At 44.0% G+C, this 22,348-nt stretch overlaps 1 protein-coding gene across 1 annotated transcript in view; it reads right to left on the bottom strand.

The window, feature by feature from the left end:
- GRIN2A (glutamate ionotropic receptor NMDA type subunit 2A) overlaps positions 1–22,348 on the bottom strand; it is a 1,843,544-nt gene that overhangs the window by 1,037,984 nt on the left and 783,212 nt on the right. The window contains exon 3 of the mRNA XM_040356964.1: positions 11,687–12,279. Within this exon, the coding sequence (XP_040212898.1) occupies positions 11,687–12,279 (593 nt within the window). The remainder of the gene's footprint in view (positions 1–11,686; positions 12,280–22,348) is intronic.

Raw genomic sequence — 22,348 nt, 5'->3', positions numbered from 1 at the left:
ATACACAGAATTTAGAGACACAGATCCAACATACATCTCCCATGCCATTTGTGAGACAATTAAACTATTTGTGAGCTATGAAATATATTACATTTAACATTTATATTCACAGATGTATGAGTGCAAAAATAATACAGGTGAAAGTGGCTAATTGTTGCAATTTTCACCTTTAAATCTGGATAGACTCGCTGTCATGTTAATGTTCCTTCTCAGTGCAGATATCAGATTATTATAAAGCAAATCGTGACAACTCCAGCAAGTAAACTGCAGTTGTCACAAATGTTTCTCATTTTTTTTCACAACCTTTTTTTGTCACCAGCCTAACAATAAGCCTGGAATACAACCATTTACAATTTGAATAGAAAATAATGAAAAGCCATCTAGCAAGGCAGAAAGAAAATATAAATATGCCACTGTCAACAAAATAAATCAACACCGCCTGTCCACAGTATCAAACCTATGCTCAAAATGCAGAAGACTTCCAAAAACAAACATGGAGTCTAATCATTTACTGTACCTCTAAATAATAGGTACATGCTTATTTAAAGGGGTTGTAAAGGAAAAAAATGTTTTCCCTAAATAGCTTCCTTTACCTTAGGTGCAGTCCTCCTTCACTTACCTCATCTTTCCATTTTGCTTTTAAATGTCCTTATTTCTTCTGAGAAATCCTCACTTCCTGTTTTTCTGTCTGTAACTACACACCGTAATGCAAGGCTTTCTCCCTGGTGTGGAGAAAGCCTCTTTAGGGCGGAGGGGGCGAGCAGGCAAGTCAGGACACTCTCTATTTTGCAGATAGAGAAAGGAGCTGTGTGTTAGTGGGCGTCCTGACACTCCTGCTCGCTCCCTCCCCCTCAAGAGGCTTTCTCCACACCAGGAAGAAAGCCTCGCATTACGGTGTGTAGTTACAGACAGAAGAATAGGAAGTGAGGATTTCTCAGAAGAAATAAGGACAATTAAAAGCAAAATGGAAGGATGGGGTAAGTGAAGGAGGACTGCACTAAGGTAAAGGAAGCTATTTAGGGAAAAAAAAATTTCCTTTACAACCCCTTTAATACAGAAATAACTCATAGCAACCAAATAGAATTTTCATCTTAGTCATCTCGTTTTAGAGAATTACATTTTTTGAATGCTGTGGGTTACTGAACTTGTACTTCAGTATTAGGCCAGGTTCACACCTATGCGAATTGAGTGCGGCTTAAACCGCATCCAATACGCAGAACATTTCTAAATACATTGTTTTCAATGAGGCTGGTTCACATATGTGCGATGCATTCGCACTGCGCATTGCAGTAAAAACGTGTGCGGATTTTATGCCTTGCAGTGCGGCTCAGGTGCGAATTCAGATCCATTATCTTCTATGGGTACGCAGCTGATTCGCAGATGTGTTCTGTTCTCTTCAGGAATTTCTCTCATTCAGCTCAATACACTTCTCCCCCACTCTCCTCTCACCTGTAACTTCTCCCAGGTCTCCAAATTTGCATCTAAAACATTGCTAATCTGCTGAACACTTCTGTAATCTCTCTGCAAAGATAAGAGAGCTGAAATTCGCACCGCACAATCAATAGGAGCTGAATCCGTCAAAAAAAAAAAGAAAAAAAAATTGCCAATAGGCAAAGGGTTGTCAAAAAGAAAAAAAAAATCAGGACCAGTGAATTTTTAAAGCACTAACTCTTACAAAGCCCCCCTGCCCCAAAGCCCTCCCCCCCATGTTAAGGGAATGTGGCCTGGTATGGGTACTCACTCCTCCCCTGCCTTTCCTGGCCTGCTAGGCTGCATGCTTTTTTTATTTGGTGTGGGGTTCCCCTCAAAATCCATACCAGACCCAAAGAGGGGGGGGACCCCCCAATCCATTTCATTTTATTTTGCATTGCTAACATTGAACACACTTGACCTCGGAGCACATGTTGCATATGCCACTAGTCGGATCAATTAAGATGGGTGTGACTTCCATTCAATTACATGGGCTGAAATTGCACCCAAGTCGGACCAAAGTAGTGCAGAAACCTTTCCAAAGTCAGACCAACACAAATCAGACCAGTTAAGATGGCTCTCATAGGAAATCATTGTTTTTTACATCGCATTCGGCATGTGCTCTCAAAGTCGGAATGCATGTCCCGCCAATAGGAATCCGGTCTAAGAGTGATCTAAGTATAAAAAAACGAGATACATATACAATAACACAAAAAGCCCTATATTTTAACAGCTATCAACTAAAAATTGTCCAGATATTAACTCTCCTGATCACATTGGAAATCACTGAGATATGGAGACATAAGATCCTTTATTGATGCAGTATCCAACTTCTAGAAGTCAAACATACATACTTAACGGCCACTTTATTATTTACACCTGTTCAATTGCTTGGTAACACAAATTGCTAATAAGCCAATCACATGGCAGCAATTCAATGCATTTAGACATCTCGATACGATAAAGACGACTTGCTTAAGTGCAAACCAAGCAATAGGAATGGGGAAGAAAGGAGATTTAAGTGACTTTGAACATGGCACTATTGTTGGTGCCAGATGGGCAGTTCAGAGTATTTAACCACTTCCATACAGGGCACTTATACACCTTCCCGCCCAGACCAATTTTTAGCTTTCAGTGCTGTTGCACTTTGAATGACAATTGCTTGGTCGTGCTACACTGTACCCAAACTACATTTTAATCATTTTGTACCCACAATAGAGCTTTCTTTTGGTGGTATTTGATCACCTCTGGGATTTTTATTTTCTGCCAAAAAAATAAATTTTTGTTTTGTTTCTGTTATAAAACATTGTAAATAAGTAAGTTTTCTCCTTTACTGATGGGCACTGATGGTACTGCACTGACGGGCACTGATAAGGCAGCACTGATGGGCACCGATGAGGTGGCACTGATGTGGTGGCATTGATGGGCACTGATGATGGGCACTAATATGTGGCACTGATAGGCGGCACGGATGGGCACTGATAGGCAGCATGGATGGGCACAGATAGGCGGCATGGATGGGCACGGATGGGCACAGATAGGCAGCGCGGATGAGAACGGATAGGCGGCACGGATAGGCGGCACTGGTAGATGGCACAGATAGGCGGCACGGATGGGCACTGATAGGCGGCATGGATGGGCACTGATAGGTGGCACGGATGGGCATAGGTGGGCACTGATAGGTGGCACTAACATATGTGTTGTACTAATGGATGCCAATCAGTGCAAAACAATGCCTGCCAATCAGTGATGCCCATTGTGGGCACTGATTGGCATCCATTGCGGGCACTGATTGGCATCCATTATTTCTGCCATTGTCATCCCTGGTGGTCCAGTGTGGGCATCCTCGGGGGGGGGGGGGCTGTGCTGATAATTGATCAGCACAAACCCCCCCTGTCAGAGGAGCAGCCGATCGGCTCTCCTCTACTCGCGTCTGACAGCCGCAAGTGAGGAAAAGCCGATTACCGGCTTTTCCTGTTTACATCGTCATCAGACGTTATTGGACACGGCTGATCACATGGTAAATAGTCTCCGTCAGAGACTCTTTACCTAGATCGGTGTTGTGGGGTGTCAGACTGACACCCTGCAACAACAATCGCCGCGATGCGCGCCCCCGGGGGCGCGCAGCGGCTCATTATCCGGAGGACGTCATATGACGTCCAGTCAGGATATTGAAACCACTTTCCCGATGTCTTTTTGCATAAGGCGGGAGGCAAGTGGTTAAAAAACTGCAAATCTAATGGGATTTTCACGCATAACCATCTCTAGGGTTTCAATAGAAGGGTCCAAAAAGATTGAAAATATCCAGTGAGAAGCAGCTGTGTGGACAAAAATACCTGGTTAGAGATGATGGAAAGGCAACAGTAACTAAAATAACCGCTCGTTACAGCCAAGGTATGCAGAATATCATCTCTGAATGCAGAACACATCAAACCTTCAAGCAGATGGGGCTACAGCAGCAGAAGACCACACCGGGTGTCACTCTTGTCAGCTAAGGCCCCGTACACACGAGAGGATCGATCCGCTGAAATTTATCCGCGGACCGGTTTCAGCGGATAGATCCCCTGGTGTGTACAACCCAGCGGATATTTATCCGCGGATATATTTCGAGCATGCTAAGAAATCGATCCGCTGGAATCCAGTCCAGCGGATTGATCCAATGGTCTGTACAGACTTACCGGATCAATCCGTCCGAATCCATCCCTCGCATGCGTCGTAATGATTTGACGCATGTGTGGAAGTCCTTATATTACAGCGTCGCGCACGTCGCCGCGTCATCATCGCGGCGACGGCGCGACACGTCATCGCGGAGGGAATTCCGCGGGGATTTTGATCTCATGGTTAGTACAACCATGAGATCAAAATCCGCCAGAGGATTTATCCGCGGAAAAGGCCCTCTGGACCGTTTCCACGGATCGATCCTCTCGTGTGTACTAGGCCTAAGAGCACTAAACTAAGGCTACAATTTGCACATGCTCACCAAAACTGGACAATAAAAGATTGGAAAAACAATGCCTGTCTAATGAGTCTCGATTTCTGCTGCAACATTCAGATGGTATGGTCAGAATTTGGCGTAAGCAAGCATGAATCCATCCAGCCTTGTATGAATGGTACAGGCTGGTGGTGATGGTGTAATGGTGTGTGGTATATTTTCTTGGCACACTTTGGGCCCCTTAGTATCAATTAAGCATAATTTATTATGCCATGGCCCACCTAAGTATTGTGCTGACCATGTCCATTCCTTTTATGACTACAGTGTACACATCTTCTGATGGCTACTTTCAGCAGGATAATGCACCATGTCTCAAAGCTAAAATCATCTTAAAGCGGTGGTTCACCCTCAATAACAACATTCTAGCATTAAATTAAGCATAGTAGCGCGAGCTACAGTATGCCTTTATTTATTTATTTATTTATTAGTTTAATCCTATAGTGAAGATTCAGACTCCCCGCGGGGAATGGGCGTTCCTATCCAGAGGGAAGATGATTGACGGCCGGCTATGGCACGTCATGCTCCCCGAAGATAGCCGGAGTAGTTCTCGGCTCTTCACGGCGCTATACGGCGCCTGCGCACAGACTAGGCGCAGGCGCCATGAAGAGCCAAGTCTTATTTCGGCTATTTCCGGAGAAGCGTGACGCGCCAGAGCCGGCCGTCAATCATCTTCCCTCTGGATAGGAACGCCCATTCCCCGCGGGAAGTCTGAATCTTCACTATAGTATTAAACAGTGAGTACGGGGCAAAAAAAATAAATGAAGGCATACTGAGGCTCGCGATACTATGCTTAAAGGGTCACTAAAGGAAAAAAATTTTTTAGCTGAAATGACTGTTTACAGGGCATAGAGACATAATAGTTAACTGATTCCTTTTAAAAATGATTAAAAATAGATAAAAAAACAATCATATAATGTGCCTGCAGTGTAGTTTCGTTTTTGCTGTTGTTTGCTGGTTCTCTGATGTACAGAGAGCCACTAGAGGGCAGTCAGCCAATAGAGAGCAGTGATACTTTGTCTAAAACTCCTCAGCACCAATCCAGTTTCGTTTTACACACAGCTCCTTGATTAGTGACCACCGTGAGAAATCTCCCAGTACTGTGGTTATCAGGAAAAAGGCAACCAGGAAGTGTCCAGAACAGAGAGGATTTACAGCAACATGAAAGCAAAAACGAACAATGAGGACATGAAACCAGGACTGCAGCAAGGTAAAGGAAGCTATTTAGCTAAAAAAAAAAATTCCTTTAGTGACCCTTTAATTTAATGCTAGAAAAAAAAATTTATAGGGTGAACCCCCTCTTTTAACTGGTTTCTTGAATATGACAATGAGTTGACTGTACTCCAATGCCCTCCAAAGTCACCAGATTTCAATCCAATAGAGCACCTTTGGGATCAAAATCTCTGAATAATGTTCCCAAAACCTTGTTGGATCTATGCCATGAATAGAGATTGGACCCAAACTTGAAAAATTAAAAGTATCCATTTTAACCTCCCTGGCGGTATGATTCTGTCTGGAATTACGTACCAAAAGTGGTACAATTATTTGCAAGGAAATTTGGCGTTTTATACTGTAGGCCTGCAATTCTTATGCCGGGTACAGACGAGAGGATTTATCCGCGGAATTTTGATCTCCTGGTTGTACTAACCAGGAGATCAAAATCCCCGCGGAATTCCGTCCGCGGTGACGTGTCGCGCCGTTGCCGCGATGATGACGTGGCGACGTGCGCAACGCTGTCATATAAGGATATCCACGCATGCGTCGAATCATTACGACGCATGCGAGGGAGGGAATCGGACGGATCGATCCGGTGAGTCTGTACAGACCACCGGATCGATCCGCTGAAGCCGATTCCAGCGGATAGATTTCTTAGCATGCTAAGAAATTTTTATCCGCTGGAAATCGGTCGGCCCGAAAAAAATCTGCGGAAAAATATCCGTTGGGTTGTACACACCAGCGGATCTATCCGCTGGAACTGATCCGCAGATCAATTCCAGCGGATAGATCCTCTCGTGTGTACGGGGCCTTAGGAATAACTCATTTAAATCTGACCAAACAAGAGTCTAGTAGGCATCCCGGGTATGATTTTTTTTTAAAACAAAATTATAAATTATAATATAATAAATAATTATAAATAATTATAACAAATAATAATATAATTATAATAAAAATTATTCAATAATGTAATCAACTCAAAATCACTGAAATTTGCTCAGTTGCAGAATTGTCGCTGTCATTACTTTTATTTTTTTATGACGAATTTCCCCACAAATCGCTATCGCACAATTCTGCAAGTGATTATAATTTATTATCGCTGTTTTCTAGTTGCTCTAAAACCATTTTAGACATAAAGGGACACTTTTGGACAATCTACAGTTTTCAGGCAGAAAGAACAATTTTTATTATACAAAAGAACATGAAGGGCACTGGACAGACCACTAGGGACAAGGGGGGGGGGTGTATTTTTTACATACAGTACTGTAATCTATAAGATTACAGTATACTGTATGTAATGTGTTTGTTTACTTTTTTGAATTTGGCGCCGTTCTCCACCCCGTGCGTCATAACGTCGCAGGGAACGGAGATCGGCGGCACACAGGGACACTGTGAATCGAGCGAGGACCCGCTCACTCACACAGCGGGGATGCATCGCTGGATCCAGGGACAAGGTAAGTAACTTGTCTGTGGATTCAGCGAGCAGGTAAGCCGCGCCGCTGCACACTCTGCACAGCTACCCTGATACCCCAGCTACCCCGATACAGATACCGATCCTGGCATTGAAAATCCACCCCAAGTCACACTCAGGGATACCGCCAGGGAGGTTAAAGGATTATATGCAAGTTATTGGCCATAAAAATGATATGGGGTGCAAGTACTGCCCTGGGGGACATGTATTAGTGCAAACATTTTGTTTAAAAAAATATTGTTTTTAACCACTTGCCGACCAGTTGTCGTCATTATATTGTGGCAGGTTGCCTCGTTCCCACAAATCGCTGTAGCTGTACGTCGGCCCTTTGAACAGCTATAGCAGGTGCATGCGCCCGCTGCATGGCAGGGGACCCGATGCGTGTGGCCACGCACGGTCACGGGCACGAAAGCCAGAACAGGGATGTGTGTGAGTGTGTGTAAACAAACAAATTCCTGTTCTGACAGGAGAGGAAAGATAGATTGTCTGTTCCTACAAATTAGGAACAGAGATATGTCTCCTCCTTTAGTCAAACACATCCCCCCACAGTTAGAAACACACATAAGGAAACACATTTAACCCCTTCATTGCCCCTAGTGTTAATCCCTTCCCTACCAGTGACATTTACACAGTCATCAGTGGATTTTTATAGCATGTCAATGGTCCCAAAAATGTGTCAAAAGTGTCTGTCATAAAAAATAAAAAACGCAGAGGTGATCAAATACCACCAAAAGAAAGCTATATTTGTGGGAAAAAAGGATGTCAATTTTGTTGGGTACAGCATCGCATGACGGCGCAATTGTCAGTTAAAGTGATGCAGTGCCGTATCGCAAAAAATGGATGGGTCATTAAGGGGGAAAATCTTCCGGGGCTAAAGCAGTTAAAGGAACAGTGATTTTAATGATGCCAAAAGGACATTCCTTTTAAATATAGTGCCTGGGTGGTCCTCTTAGTTTGCCTGTAAAGTGGCACATCTGTACTGTGGACCTGCTGCAGCAAATCTGCCATTTCTAAAGAAAAAAAAAATGAATGAAATGACATCTTAATTGCCAGCAATAGAAAAATGTTAAAGTGATGTGGGGTCCAAAAAAAAAAAAAAAAAATGCCAAAGTTTGGCACCTGACTAATTGGTCCCATAGAAAAAGATTCCCCTTAATTGTGTTGGTAATTTAGATTGTAACCGGGGAATGCCTGGGGTGTCTGCGGATGTACAGGAATGAAAAAACATCCTGACTGCGAGTTGATTGTTTAGCAGTCAGGGTAACACGCTCTCAGGTCTTATGATTGTGTTTCCTGGAGACACCGAGAGTGGGAGGTTCTTTTCTGTGCAGCTGACACAGCCATGGTGACACCCGGAAGGATACTATTGCAATGAGACATAATAAAACAGCTTAGAGAGATCCCCTTAATTGTGTTGGTAATTTAATTTGTATTATTTAATATATTATTATTAGTATTATAAAAAAAATCTATTACAATCTATTACATTCCTGTTTGAGTCTAGGAATGTAATAGATTGTAACCGGGAATGCCAGGGGTGTCTGCAGATGTACAGGAAAGAAAAAACATCCTGACTGTTTAGCAGTCAGGGTGACACATTCTCAGGTGTTATGATTGTGTTTCCTGGAGACACAGAGAGTGGGAGGTTCTTTTCTGTACAACTGACACAGCCATGGCGACACCCAGAAGGTTACTATGGTAACGATACATAATAAAACAGCTCAGGAGATCAGCCCTCCCATCTACTGAGGAAGGCCTGTGATTGGCCGATACGTGTCTAGAGGGAAGGAGCTGATAACATGACGTCTAGCCAGGCATTATGAGTGTGTAAGACAGCGGCACTACTGTGGATTTTTTACATGTGGTTTTAAAGTTTTTATCCTGTAAGCGCGATTTGTTTTTGGAGGCTTTAAATACATTTTGTATACAGAGAACACTATGGTCTCTCTATATGTCATTTTTTTGGTCATAACAAGGGGAGTTATGCATGGAGGCAAAAGAACACAGCATTCCAAGAAAAACACTTGCTACCCACAGTAAAATTTGGTGGAGGTTCCATCATGCTGTGGGGCTGTGTGGCCACTGCCGGTACTGGGAATCTGGTTAAAGTTGAGGGTTGCATGGATTCCATTCAAAATCAGCAGATTATTAAGAGTAATGTTGAGAAATCAGTCACAATGTTGAAGTTATGCCGGGGCTGGATATTTCAACAAGACAACAACTCAAAACATTGCTCAAAATCTACTCGGGCATTTATGCAGAGGAATACTAATTTGCAACATTTTATAACAGAAACAAAAAAAATTCATTTTTTAATTTTTTTTTATAGCGCAAAAAATAAAAACCCAGCAGTGATTAAATACCAGCAAAAGAAAGCTCTATTTTTTGGAAAAAAAATAACAAAACTTTCATATGGGTACAGTGTTGCATGACTAAGTAATTGTCATTCAAAATGTGAGAGCACCAAAAGCTGAAAATTGGTCTGGTTAGGAAGGGGGTTTAAGTGCCCAGCGGTCAAGTGGTTAAAGAACACAAAATACACATATTTGGGAAATAATTACAGACACTGACACACATATACCTACACATGTTAAACTGGAAGGATTATTGTCTTTATTTAACCTTACCTACTATGTGACTATGTAATCTGCAGTACAATGCATAGTGATTGCCATAAGTCAAAACCAGAAGTGAGGTTGTGGTGAAGACTAATGGGGAGTTTTATAACACTTCTAATGTGGCAACTTTAATTCATTTTAGAGTGATGAGAACTCTTATGCCCTGTACACACGATCAGTCCATCCGATGAGAACGGACCGATGGACCGTTTTCAATCGGTTAAACGATGAAGCTGACTGATGGTCCGTCGCGCCTACACACCATCGGTTAAAAAAACGATCGTGTCAGAACGCGGTGATGTAAAACACAACGACGTGCTGAAAAAAACAAAGTTCAATGCTTCCAAGCATGCGTCGACTTGATTCTGAGCATGCGTGGATTTTTAACTGATGGTCGTGCCTACTAACGATCGTTTTTTTTCTATCGGTTAGGAATCCATCGGTTAAATTTAAAACAAGTTGGCTTTTTTTTAACCGATGGCGCCCACACACTATCAGTTTTGACCGATGAAAACGGTCAATCAGACCATTCTCATCGGTTTAACCGATCGTGTGTACTAATTACTAATCATTACATTACTAATCCCTCAGGAGAGTAAAAAGAAAGCTATAAACACTTTAGGGATCTGTGCTCTGGCAAGAGTAAATAACCCCAATCATGTAAAACAAAATATGAAAGGTTTCATGTTAAAAATCTGTTTATTTTCATTTGTATAGCAGCGTATTTTACCCAAAATTTTTGCTTACCAATACAAATTTTAACGCTAACAGACTTTATGACTTAGGCCCCGTACACACGGTCGGACCAAACCGATGAGACTGGCCCGTCAGACCGTTTTCATCGGTTCACCTCTGAAGTGGCCGTACGGCCTGATATGTGTACACACCATCAGTCCAAAAATTCGAGCGGGTCAGAACGCGGTGACGTCAAACACGCGACGTGCTGAATAAAACAAAGTTCAATGCTTCCAAGCATGCGTCGACTTGATTCTGAGCATGCACAGGTTTTGAACCGATGCTTTTCTGTACTAACCATCGGTTTGGTCCAATGGGGCAGCGGTCCATCGGTTCGGTTTTGAAGCATGTTTAGAAATTTTGGACCGAAGGAAACCAGACCGATAGCCTATACACACGGTCGGTTTGGTCCGATGAAAATGAACTTCGGTTCATTCTCATCGGACCAAACCGACCGTGTGTACGGGGCCTTAGAGTGGGTTCACACAGGGGCAACACGGCTTCCAGCACGACTTTGGGAGGCAACTTGAACACGACTATCATCAGGCAATTTACAAGGCAACTTCAAGTTGCCTCCAGGAAAGTACAAGGCAACTTCAAGTCGCCTCCAGGACAGGAGGCTTTCCAGTGGCCAATCAAACAACAATCAGCTCTGTGGGTGGGAGGGGGAGGGATGGGTTTTCCTGAGAAATGTATGTTATCTTCCTGTATTGTTGCTTGAGTTAAGACAGTGATCAGACTTCTGAGGCAACTTTCATTGAAATCAATGGGTACAAGTTGCCTACAAGTTGCCTGCAAGTCGGATTGAAGTAGTACAGGAACCTTTTCTGAAGTCGGAGCGACTTCAGTAGTGTACATTAAGATGGCTCCCATTCACATTGATTTTCTCAACTGCCCGACTTGGGACGACTTGGGGAGACTGCAAGTCGGATCCCAGGTCGCCCCAGTGTGAACCGGCTCTAATTCACATACATTGAGTTTAATGAAGAAAAGCATCTATGTGTTCTATATCTTTTAATATCTTTTCATGGTCATGGTCAAATGTATTTTTTATTAACAATGTGAAGTGTAAGGACTGCTTTACAGATTTTGTATGGATATGTGCTTTTTTACTATAGTAACAAGTGAGATGAAATGCATGGTTTTAACATGCAGTAAACATGCTTAAAATAAAGGTTAAAGCCTTACTCATGAAGGGTGTGAGCTGGCCTTTCATTCCGTTCATTTTGAATATAGCAATCAGTCTTGGCTTCAGGAATCGATGAATAGGTTTCCAACATTGCTGAAGCAGCTGTGGAAATAATTCCAAGGCCATCCCTTACTCTTGCTTCCAGGCCATAATCCCAGTCATCATAAGATACAGAAACTAATCCAGAAGGAAATTCAAATGGTATGATTTCTTTGTTCCCTACGACTATGTTGGGTACAATCCAAATGTAGCCATATCCCATAAGGCCAAGGGAGCGAGCTTCTTCAAAAATGTTAAGTGATTCTTCCTTTGAACAATAAAGGAGTATAACAGAAGAATGGATTTTCTTCAGCTGAGTTAGTGTTTGTGCATTAGTATATCCTGCATCCAAAGTAATTACATTCTGCACATCCCAATCCACAAAACTATTGTCCACTGTGATTTTTATAAAACGTATAAAGTCTCGATATCCTGGAAAAGTGCTTGTTATAATAGAAAATACATGCCAGTCATATTCCTCCATAATGCTAAGCATGACGGTAGCTTGTTGTGTGATGGAAGCTCCAAACTGGAAGAATGTAGATAATGCATCCTGTAAAATATAACATAAAATATATATATTAGCAGACAGTAGATACAAATAAACTGTGATGTTGTAATATATTTGCTTGATCCCATGAAGAGAAGAGAACAAACTAGTGTAACTGTTAATGACAAAAATAATATAATTGCATAATGTCGTGAAATTATTTGTAATTGAGTAATATTTTGAAAAAAAGGCAGTGAATAAGTTCAATTAATTTTGTAGTTTAAAGCGGAGCTCTGCCGTTAAAAAAATATTAAAAGCCAGCAACTACTAATACTGCAGCTGCTGACTTTTAATATATGGACACTTACCTGTCCTGGAGTTCAGCGACCTCTGCATCAAAAGTCAAGCAATCGATCGTCTATCTGCTGCCCCTACCGCTATCCTCGGTGAGGGAATCAGGAAGTGAAGCATTCTGGCTTCACTGCCGATTCCCTATGGCGCATGCGCGAGTCGTGCAGCGCCGTCCTCACTGGTTCCCCCTGTGTTCTGGGAGCCGTGTGTTTCCCAGAACACAACAGGCGGGGTGGGAATTGACGCACTACCCGCAGAATACCCGCAGAGAGGACTCCCGGAAGTGGGTGCAAACACCTGTCTTAGACAGGTATCTGCACCCCCTCCCCCCTGAAAGGTGTCAAATGTGCGGTGCGATGAGCGGAAGTTCCACTTTAGGGTGGGGCTCCGCTTTAAGGGCAAAGTCAGAAATTACATACAGTAGTATGTAGTTTGTTACTTGGATTAACAAAGCAGTTTTTATTTTTATGAATCTCTAGTAACATTGATTTAATACCTGTTGCTCCTGCCAGTAGATCCACTATTTTTCCACTTTATTTTAACAGGGGGACAAGACTGTTCATTCAGTCACTCACTCAGTAGCATTGTCACCCTATGGGTAGGGTAGTCTTTAAGTAAACAAAAAAACAAACTTGCAATTGCTGGACATGCTATTCTTACTAAGAAAGCCTTTGTTAAACATATATAAAATGTCACCTTCATGATTCCTAGAGGAATGTCCACTTATAGATGGTGCTATTATGGTTTTCAGGGTTTCCTCACAACTGTAACCTCTGATCAGCTTGCGAGCAACTAGAGAACTGCCTTCACTAATAACTATGTACACAGGAACACTAAATGGTGATTCCCCAGGGAAATGTACTCATGGTATACGCATACCAGGGGTGGAATGGCCATTTAAGGCACTAGGGCACTGCCCAAGGGCCCATGGCCAGTAGAGGGCTCAATGACAAGTGCCACTGTGATCTACCCATTTATCACAGGTAGCTGACTAGTAGATCAGGTCCCTGAGTGGCTGTACATAGACCTCTCTTGGTGTGCTCTTCCCTGCCAGCCCCTCCTTTACCGCCCTCCACCCCATGTGCTTCTATTTGACATTTTCTGGGACAGATAGAAGAGAGAAGGGGTCAGCGGATAGGAGTACACCATGAAAGGTCTATTTACAGCCACTTTCCGTGCTACTCTGCATTAAAGGAAACTGTAGCTGCTTGTATCCTGCTGTGTGTCCCATACCCTGCTGTGTGCCCTGCTGTGTGCATCATGCCCTGCTGTGTGCATCATGCCCTGCTGTGTGCCCAGCTGTGTGCTTCATGCCCTTATGTGTGTCCCATGCCCTTATGTGTGCTGCGTGATGTGTCCTGTGCCCTTCTGTGTACCCCATGATGTGCCCTACCATATGCCCCATGCCCTGGTGTGTGCTCCATGATGTGCTTTGTGCCCTGCTGTGTGCCCCATGCCCCACTGTGTGCCCCAAGCACTGCTGTGTGCCCTGCTGTGTGCCCCGTGCCTTGATGTGTGCCTTGTGCCCTGCTGCATGTGCCCTGTGCCCCATGATGTGCCCTGTTGTTTGCCCTGTGACATGTCCTGTGCCCTGCTGTGTACCCCATGATGTGCCCTACTGTGTGCCCCTTGATATGCCCTGTGATATGCCCCATGCCTTACTGTGTGCCCCATGATATGCCATGTGATGTGCCCTACTGTGTGCCCTGTGGTGTGCCCCATGATGTGCCCTACTGTGTGCCCAATGCCCTACTATGTTCCCCACTGTGTGCCCTGGAATGTGCCCTTAGCCCTTACAGTATGCCCAATGATGTGCCCTACTGTGTGCCCAGTACCCTGCTGTGTGCCATGTGATGTGCCCTAATGTGTGCCCTGTGCCCTGTCATGTGCCCCGTGATGTAACCTGCTGTATGCACCATGCTGTTCCCCATAATGTGCCCCACTGTGTGCACAACACTGTACACTGTCTGCGCTGTGCCCTCTTGTCCCATGTAATATGCCCTGCTGTACCCCATAATGCCTCATAATGGGCCCTAATTCCCCCCCAGTAATGTGTCCTGCTGTGCCTCATAATATGCCATGTTTCCCCCCAATGTGCTGTGTCCCATAATGTGCCCAAATGCTGTCATAAAATATGCCCTGCTGTGCCCCATAATGTTCCCCCTTGCCCCCATGAAATACGCTCCATAATATGCCCTGCTGTGCCCCATACTGTACCCCAATAAAGTGCCATACTGTACCCCATAATGGGCCATGCTGCCCCCCCCCCCTTAATGTGCTCTGCTGTGCCCAATAATGTGCCCTGATGCCCCATATTCTCTGGTGTGCCCCACAATGTGCCCCACTGCCCCCATGTAATGAGTTCTACTGTGCCCCATAATGTTCCCTGCTGCCCCCCCTGCCCATGTAATAAAAGAAAACACAAAATACCTGCACTCATTAAAGCAGCTAGCACAAAAGTTTCCTGGAAAACCAAACAGATATGATAATAAAATGCAGTGCTTAAAGCGGGAGTTCACCCATTTGTTAAAAAAAAAAATTTCTCCCCTTAGATTCCTGCTCGTTCGGTCTAGGGGAATCGGCTATTTGTATTAAAATATGAGCAGTACTTACCCGTTTTCGAGCTGCATCTTCTTCCGTCGCTTCCGGGTATGGGTCTTCGGGAGCGGGCGTTCCTTCTTGATTGACATTCTTCCGAGAGGCTTCCGACGGTCGCATCCATCGCGTCACTCGTAGCCGAAAGAAGCCGAACGTCGGTGCGGCTCTATACTGCGCCTGCGCACCGACGTTCGGCTTCTTTCGGAAAATCGTGACGCGATGGATGCGACCGTCGGAAGCCTCTCGGAAGACTGTCAATCAAGAAGGAACGCCCATTCCCGAAGCCCATACCCGGAAGCGACGGAGAGGATGCATCTCGTAAACGGGTAAGTACTGCACATATTTTAAAACAAATAGCCGATTCCCCTAGAGAAAACGAGCAGGAATCTAAGGGGAAAAAGTGCCCTCTAAGGGTGAACCCCCGCTTTAACCACTTCCATACAGGACATTTTCACCCCCTTCCTGCCCAGACCAATTTTTAGTTTTCAGCGCTGTCGCACTTTGAATGACAATTGCGCGGTCATGCAACACTGTACCAAAATAAAATCTTTATGTTTTTTTTCCCCACAAATAGAGCTTTAGTTTGGTGGTATTTGATCATCTCTGCAGGTTTTTTTTTGGCTCTATAAACAAAAGTAGAGCGACAATTAAAAAAACACAATACTTTTTGATTTAATAAATATCACAATTTAAAAAAAAAAATAAACATTTTTTTCCTCAGTTTAGGACGATATGTATTCTTCTACATATTTTTGGTAAAAAAATCGCAATAAGTGTCTACAAAATAGGGGATAGTTTATGGCATTTTTTTTTACTAGTAATTAGGGTTGTCCCGATACCACTTTTTTAGGACCGAGTACAAGTACCGATACTTTTTTTCATGTACTCGCCGATACCGAATACCGATACTTTTTTTAATGTCATGTGACAGTTTTCAAATTTAAGAATGTCTCTTACATTGGTGATCAGTGGGAAAGATGTCTCTTACATTGGTGGTCAGGGTACTGGGCACAGGGTATGTGCACATCAGGTTACTGGGCACAGGGTATGTGCACATCAGATTACTGGGCACAGGGTATGGGGCACATCAGAGTACTGGGCACAGGGTATGGGACACATCAGGGTACTAAGCACATTGTACTGGGCACAGCAGGGCACTGGGCACATCGTACTGGGCACTGGGCACATCAGGGTACTGGGCACCGCGGGGCACTGGGCACAGCAGGGTACTGGGCACTGCGGGGTACTTGGGCACAGGGTATGGTGCACATCAGGGTACTGGGAACATCAGGCACAGTGGGGTACTGGGCACATCGGGGTACTGGGCAAATCGTACTGGGCACAGCAGGGCACATCGTACTGGGCTCTGGGCACATCAGGGTACTGGGCACTGCGGGGTACTGGGTACTAAGTTCTTACTGTTCTTTATCATGTCATGTCATGTATCATGTCGCGCTGTTCCCGGCGGCCCCTCCTCTCCTCTCGTCCATCTCAGATGATGTCACACGCGTACAACGAGAGGAGAAGAGAGGAGGGGAGGGGCCGCCGGGAACAGCGTGACGTGATAAAGAACAGTAAGAAAGTATTACAGCCACTTATTAGCCGCCTAAGGACTGCTCTCCGCCCCCGCCCACTCTCCGGCCGCTCTCTGCCCTCCCTCGCCGCCCCCCGCTCTCTTGCAAATTGCAATAGAGAAGTATCGGGTCAGGCATCGGCAGCATTTGCGCGAGTACAAGTACTCGTGCAAATCCTCAGTATCGGTCCCGATACCGATACTAGCATTGGTATCGGGACAACCCTACTAGTAATGGCAGCGATCTAGGATTTTTATTTTGACAGTGACATTGTGGCGGACATATCGGACACTTTTGACATGTTTTTGGAACCATTCACATTTATGCAGCGATTAGTGCTATAAAACTGCACTGATTACTGTGTAAATGTGACTGGCAGGGAAAGGGTTAACACTAGGGGCTCTGAAGGGGTTAATATGTTTCCTAAAGTGTGTTCTAACTGTAGGGGGGAGGGGACTCAAAAGGGGAGGAGACCGATGTTCCTCTGTACTGGGAACGCACATTGGTCTCCTCACCGCTGACAGGACATGGATCTGTGTGTTTACACACACAGATCCATGGTCCTGCCGCGATTGAGGGCAATCGCGGGTGCCCGGCGGACATCCGGGAAGCCCGGGAAGCCAAGGATGTGATATGATGTCCACCAGGAGGGAGGGAGGGTGACTCAGTGACTCAGCAGGGAAAGGGTTAAAAGAAACAAAACCACCAAGTGAATTGTGTGTTATTTGATTTCAATATTAATTATAGATACATAGTCCATAAAATCATGGACCAGAAATTCTAAAAGAGTCCAGTGATGATAATCCAATAGGTGCTTCAGTAGAAAACACCACCGATGAGAAGGACACACACTGATCCTTACGCCTCGTACACACAACTGGGTTTTCTGACGGGAAAACTGCGAGGAGAGCTTTTGGCCGGGAATCCTGCCCGTGTGCATGCTCCCTCCCCGTTTTTTCCAACGGGAAAACTGCCAAAATCAGCTCTCTTTTTTCCGGTCGGGGTTCCTGACTGACTTTTTCCCATTGGAAATCCCCAGCGTGTTTATGGGGCATTACCCTAAACATTGTACTAACCGAATAAAGTGAAGCTCTCCAGAATCTACAATGACTATGATCAGCAAGTTAATTTTGCTTCCCAGATGTTAATCGAGTCTCAAATGGAGGTAAAATAAAAACACTTCATTGTGCGGTATTACTGTTTCATAGTTACATAGTAGGTAAGATTAAAAAAAGACAAAAGTCCATCAAGTCCAACCTATGTGTGTGATTTTATGTCAGTATTACATTGTATAACCCTGTATGTTGTGGTCATTCAGGTGGTTATCGAATAGTTTTTTTTAATTATCGATGCACCCCTGATGAAACCACTACCTGTGGAAGGGAATTCCACATCCTAACTGCTCATACAGTAAAGAACCCTCTACGGAGTTTAAGGTTAAACCACTTTTCTTCTAATTTTAGTGAATGGCCTTGTGTCTTATTAAATTCCCTTACGCGGAAAAGTTTTATCCCTATTGTGGGGCTACCAGTACGGTATTTATATATTGAAATCCTATCCCCTCTCAAGCATCTCTTCTCCAGAGAGAATAAGTTCAGTGCCTATAACCTTTCTTCATAACTAATGTCCTACAGACCCTTATTAGTTTTGTTGTCCTTCTCTGGACTCTCTCCAGTTCCAGCACATCCTTCCTGAGGACTGGTGCCCAGAACTGGACAGCATACTCCAGGTGCGGCCAGACCAGAGTCTTGTAGAGTAGGATAATTATTGTTTTATCTCTGGAGTTAATCCCCTTTTTAATGCATGCCAATATTCTGTTTGCTTTGCTTGCAGCAGCATGGCATTGCATGCCATTGCTGAGCCTATCATCTACTAGGACTCCCAGGTCCTTTTCCATCCTTGATTCCCTCAGAGGTTCTACCCCCCCCCCCCAGGAGTAGATTGCATTCATATTTTTGCCACTCAAATGCATTTTTTAAAATGTTTACATCTTAAAACTAATTTGCCATGTAGTTGCCCACCCCATTAATTTCTTCAGATCTTCTTGCAAGGTTTCCACATCCTGCAGAGAAGTTATTGCCCTGCTTAGCTTAGTATCATCCGAAAATACAGAGATTGAACAGTTTATCCCATTCTCCAGGTCCTTTATGAATAAATGATATAAGATTAGTCCTGGGATAGAACCCTGGGGGACCCCACTTACCACCCCTGCCCTTTCCAAATACTCCCCATTTATCACTACCCTCTGAACTCGCCCCTTTAGCCAGTTTTCAATCCATGTACTCACCCTATGGTCCATGCCAACTGACCTTACTTTGTACAGTAAACGTTTAGGGGGAACTGTATCGAATGCTTTTGCATAATCCAGATACACCACGTCTACAGGTCTTCCTTTATCTAAATGGCAGCTCACCTCCTCATAGAAGGTTGATAGATTGGTTTGGCAATAACGATTCTTCATGAATCCATGCTGATTACTGCTAATGATACAGTTGTCATTACTAAAATCTTGTTTATAGTCCCTTATCATCCCCTCCAAGAGCTTGCATACAATTGATATTAGGCTAACTGGTCTGTAATTCACAGGGATGTATCTTGGACCTTTTTTTAAATATGTGTGCAACATTGGCTTTTCTCCAATCAGCTGGTACCATTCCAGTCAGTAGATTGTTTGTAAAAATTAAGAACAATGGTCTGGCAATTACTTGACTGAGTTCCTTAAGGACCCTCGGGTGCAAGCCATCTGGTCCCAGTGACTTATTAATGTTAACTATTAACTATTTCTAATTCTGTCCTCTTTTAGCCATGAGTGTGTTTCCTGTGACGTGTCATGAGGATAAACATTGCAGTTTTGGTTACTGAAGCCTCCTGATTCCCTTGTGAAGACTCAGAAGAAGAATAAATTCAATAACTTCGCCATCTCTCCATCTTTAGTAACAAGATTCCCTTCATAATTCTTTATGGGACCAATAAGATCTGACCTCCCTTTCTAACTATTTATGTACTTAAAGAATTTATTGGGATTTTTCTTAAGCTGCGTACACACGGTTGAAATTTCTGATGAAAAAAGTCAGATGGGAGCTTTTCATCGGATATTTCGACCATGTGTATGCCCCATCTGACTTTTCCATCGGAATTTCGGACAGACTTAGAAATTTTTACGTTGGCGTTAAGCCACCCAGGACTTTTATTAGCGCTTTTAAATTTATTTCTCATTGGGATGCCCTGGCTAATGCCCTTATTTAATATGCTCTTAAAGCATACCCATTTCTCCTCCGTTTTCTTTGTTCCTAAGATTTTATCCCAATTTGTACCTTCTAGCAAGGCTCGTAGTTTAGGGAAGTTGGCTCTTTCTAGTCAGTGCATTATGATCTGACCCACGAAATTGTCCTGCAAAACATTTTGGAATTGGCTAGCCTTAGATGAATGCGTGGTTCCTTCCACCCAGTCTAAGTCTGGATAATTAAAATCACCCATTATGATGACACTTCCCATCCTTGCTGCTAATCCAAATTGTGACAGGAGGTCTGCCTCTGGCTCCTTCCTTTTGTTAGGGGGCTTATAGCATACTCCTATTATTACTTTCCCCTTAGTTTCATCCCTTTGCAACTCTACCCATAAGGATTCCACCTCCTCTCTTGCTCCCTTAGTGATTTAATCTCTCACATTTACTTGTACATCACTTTTGATATACAGGCATACCCTCTCTATCCCTGCGATATAGGAAATACCCTTGAATGGTTGCCAGCCAATCATGAGAGCTGTTGAACCAAGTCTTTGAAATTCCTACAATATCGAAATCCTCCTCAAACAACAGTAGCTCTAGTTCACCCATCTTGCCCGCCAGACTCCTGGCATTGGTGAACATGCCACATAGTTTAGACCGGTCGCATACTGTCTCCTTATTGGGTTTTCTGAGGTTGCAAATAGGACTTGTTACTATACTTACCTCGGGTTTAGGTGCTTTTGTAAACCTACTATTAATGCACCCAATACTCCCCTCTGGAATATGTTCCACACTGACTATCTCTTCCTCTGGACCACCCCCCATCACCTAGTTTAAAAGAACCCTCAAACTTTTTGGCCATCTTCACTCCCAGCAGATCTGCACCCTCCTCATTAAGGTGCGGTCTGTTCCTTCTATAGAGCTTGTGACCAACTGAGAAGTCAGCCCAGTTCTCCAGGAAACAAAACCCCTCCTTACTACACCAGCACCCAAGCCACGTGTTTACTTCCCTAATCTCCCTCTGCATTTCTGGTGTGGCTCGAGGTACCAGTAGTATTTCTGAGAATACTACCTTGAAAGGTCTTTTCCTCAATTCATCTCCTAAATCCCTAAAATAATTTTTTAGGACACTCCATCTTCCTCTGACTTTGTCTTTGGTGCCAATGTGCACCATGACAGCCGAGTCTTCCCCACACCCTCACAATAATCTGTCCACCAGATCCGTGATGTGCCGAACACGAGCGCCCAGTAGACAACATACAGTTCAGCGCTTCAGGTCTTTGTGACAGATTACCCTCTCTGTCCTCCTAAGAATTGAGTCCCCTACCACCAGAATCTGTCTTTCATTTCCCTTGGCTTTACTGTCACCCTCACTGGAGGAGTTATTCCCCTGGCAGCTAGGGGAGTCACTCAGCACCAGTAGTGCTGGTCTCTGATCGGTTTCACTAATTTCACTCAACGGGGCGTACTTATTTGGATGTTCCAGCCCAGGTCAGGCCTCCCTAGCACTTTCCCCTCTACCCTTCCTGACTGTCAACCATCTACTCTTCTTTGGTGCCTGCCCCTCTTTATCTCAACATGCCTCTGTGCTGGCTCCTGCCGGCACCTGCTGGATATGATCCCAATTCTCCCTTAGTGTGGAGGGTCTTCTCAGTGTTGAAAGTTGCATCCCTACATTCAGAACCTGGGCTTCCAGGGAAACAATGTGCTTAAATTTTGCACAGCAGTATTCGCCCTCGATCGGATGATCAAGGAACGCATCCATGCTGCAAGATGTACACCGAGTCGCATCTCCACACCCGCTGGGAATCGTACCTACTAATTTGATGAGGATTGAGGATTACACCCTGTCCAAATTAACTAACAACTAGCTTCCTGACACGGCCTCATGTACACTTCTGCTGGTAAACAGACTTTTAGTAGCAGTTGGGCATTTATTTTTCAACTGCTCCTGAACTCTCCTCTATGTTATGTTATCAGTACATGTACACAGGGTCATTTATAATCGTTGCTAGGCAGTTGAGTTTAGAGGCTTTTCTGGAACCCCAAAAAATTCGTTCAGAAGCTGTGATTAGAGGCATTTCAAGCACCAAACGCGGTAACTCACGTTTAGTAGCGTTTCATTTACAGGTGTTTTTCATTTAAAAAAAGTTTTTTCAACTGCTTCTAAATGCAAATGCTGCTAAACGCGGCATGTAAACGCGGCTAAATGGACATTTTTAGACGCCTGTTTTTAGCTGTCAAGTTAAATCATTCAGGAGAGGTTGAACAACGTCCAGTGTACATGAAGCCTAATACTCAACAATACACAGGTACTCAACAATACAATACACGGGTACTCACAGCCCTCCTGCACATGCAGCAGTCATGCATTCAAAGCATA

This window comes from Rana temporaria, chromosome 6, assembly GCF_905171775.1.
Source record: "Rana temporaria chromosome 6, aRanTem1.1, whole genome shotgun sequence".
NCBI classification, from domain to species: domain Eukaryota; kingdom Metazoa; phylum Chordata; class Amphibia; order Anura; family Ranidae; genus Rana; species Rana temporaria.
Note: the sequence above shows the minus strand (reverse complement) of the source record. Positions and strands in the feature narration are given on the sequence as shown.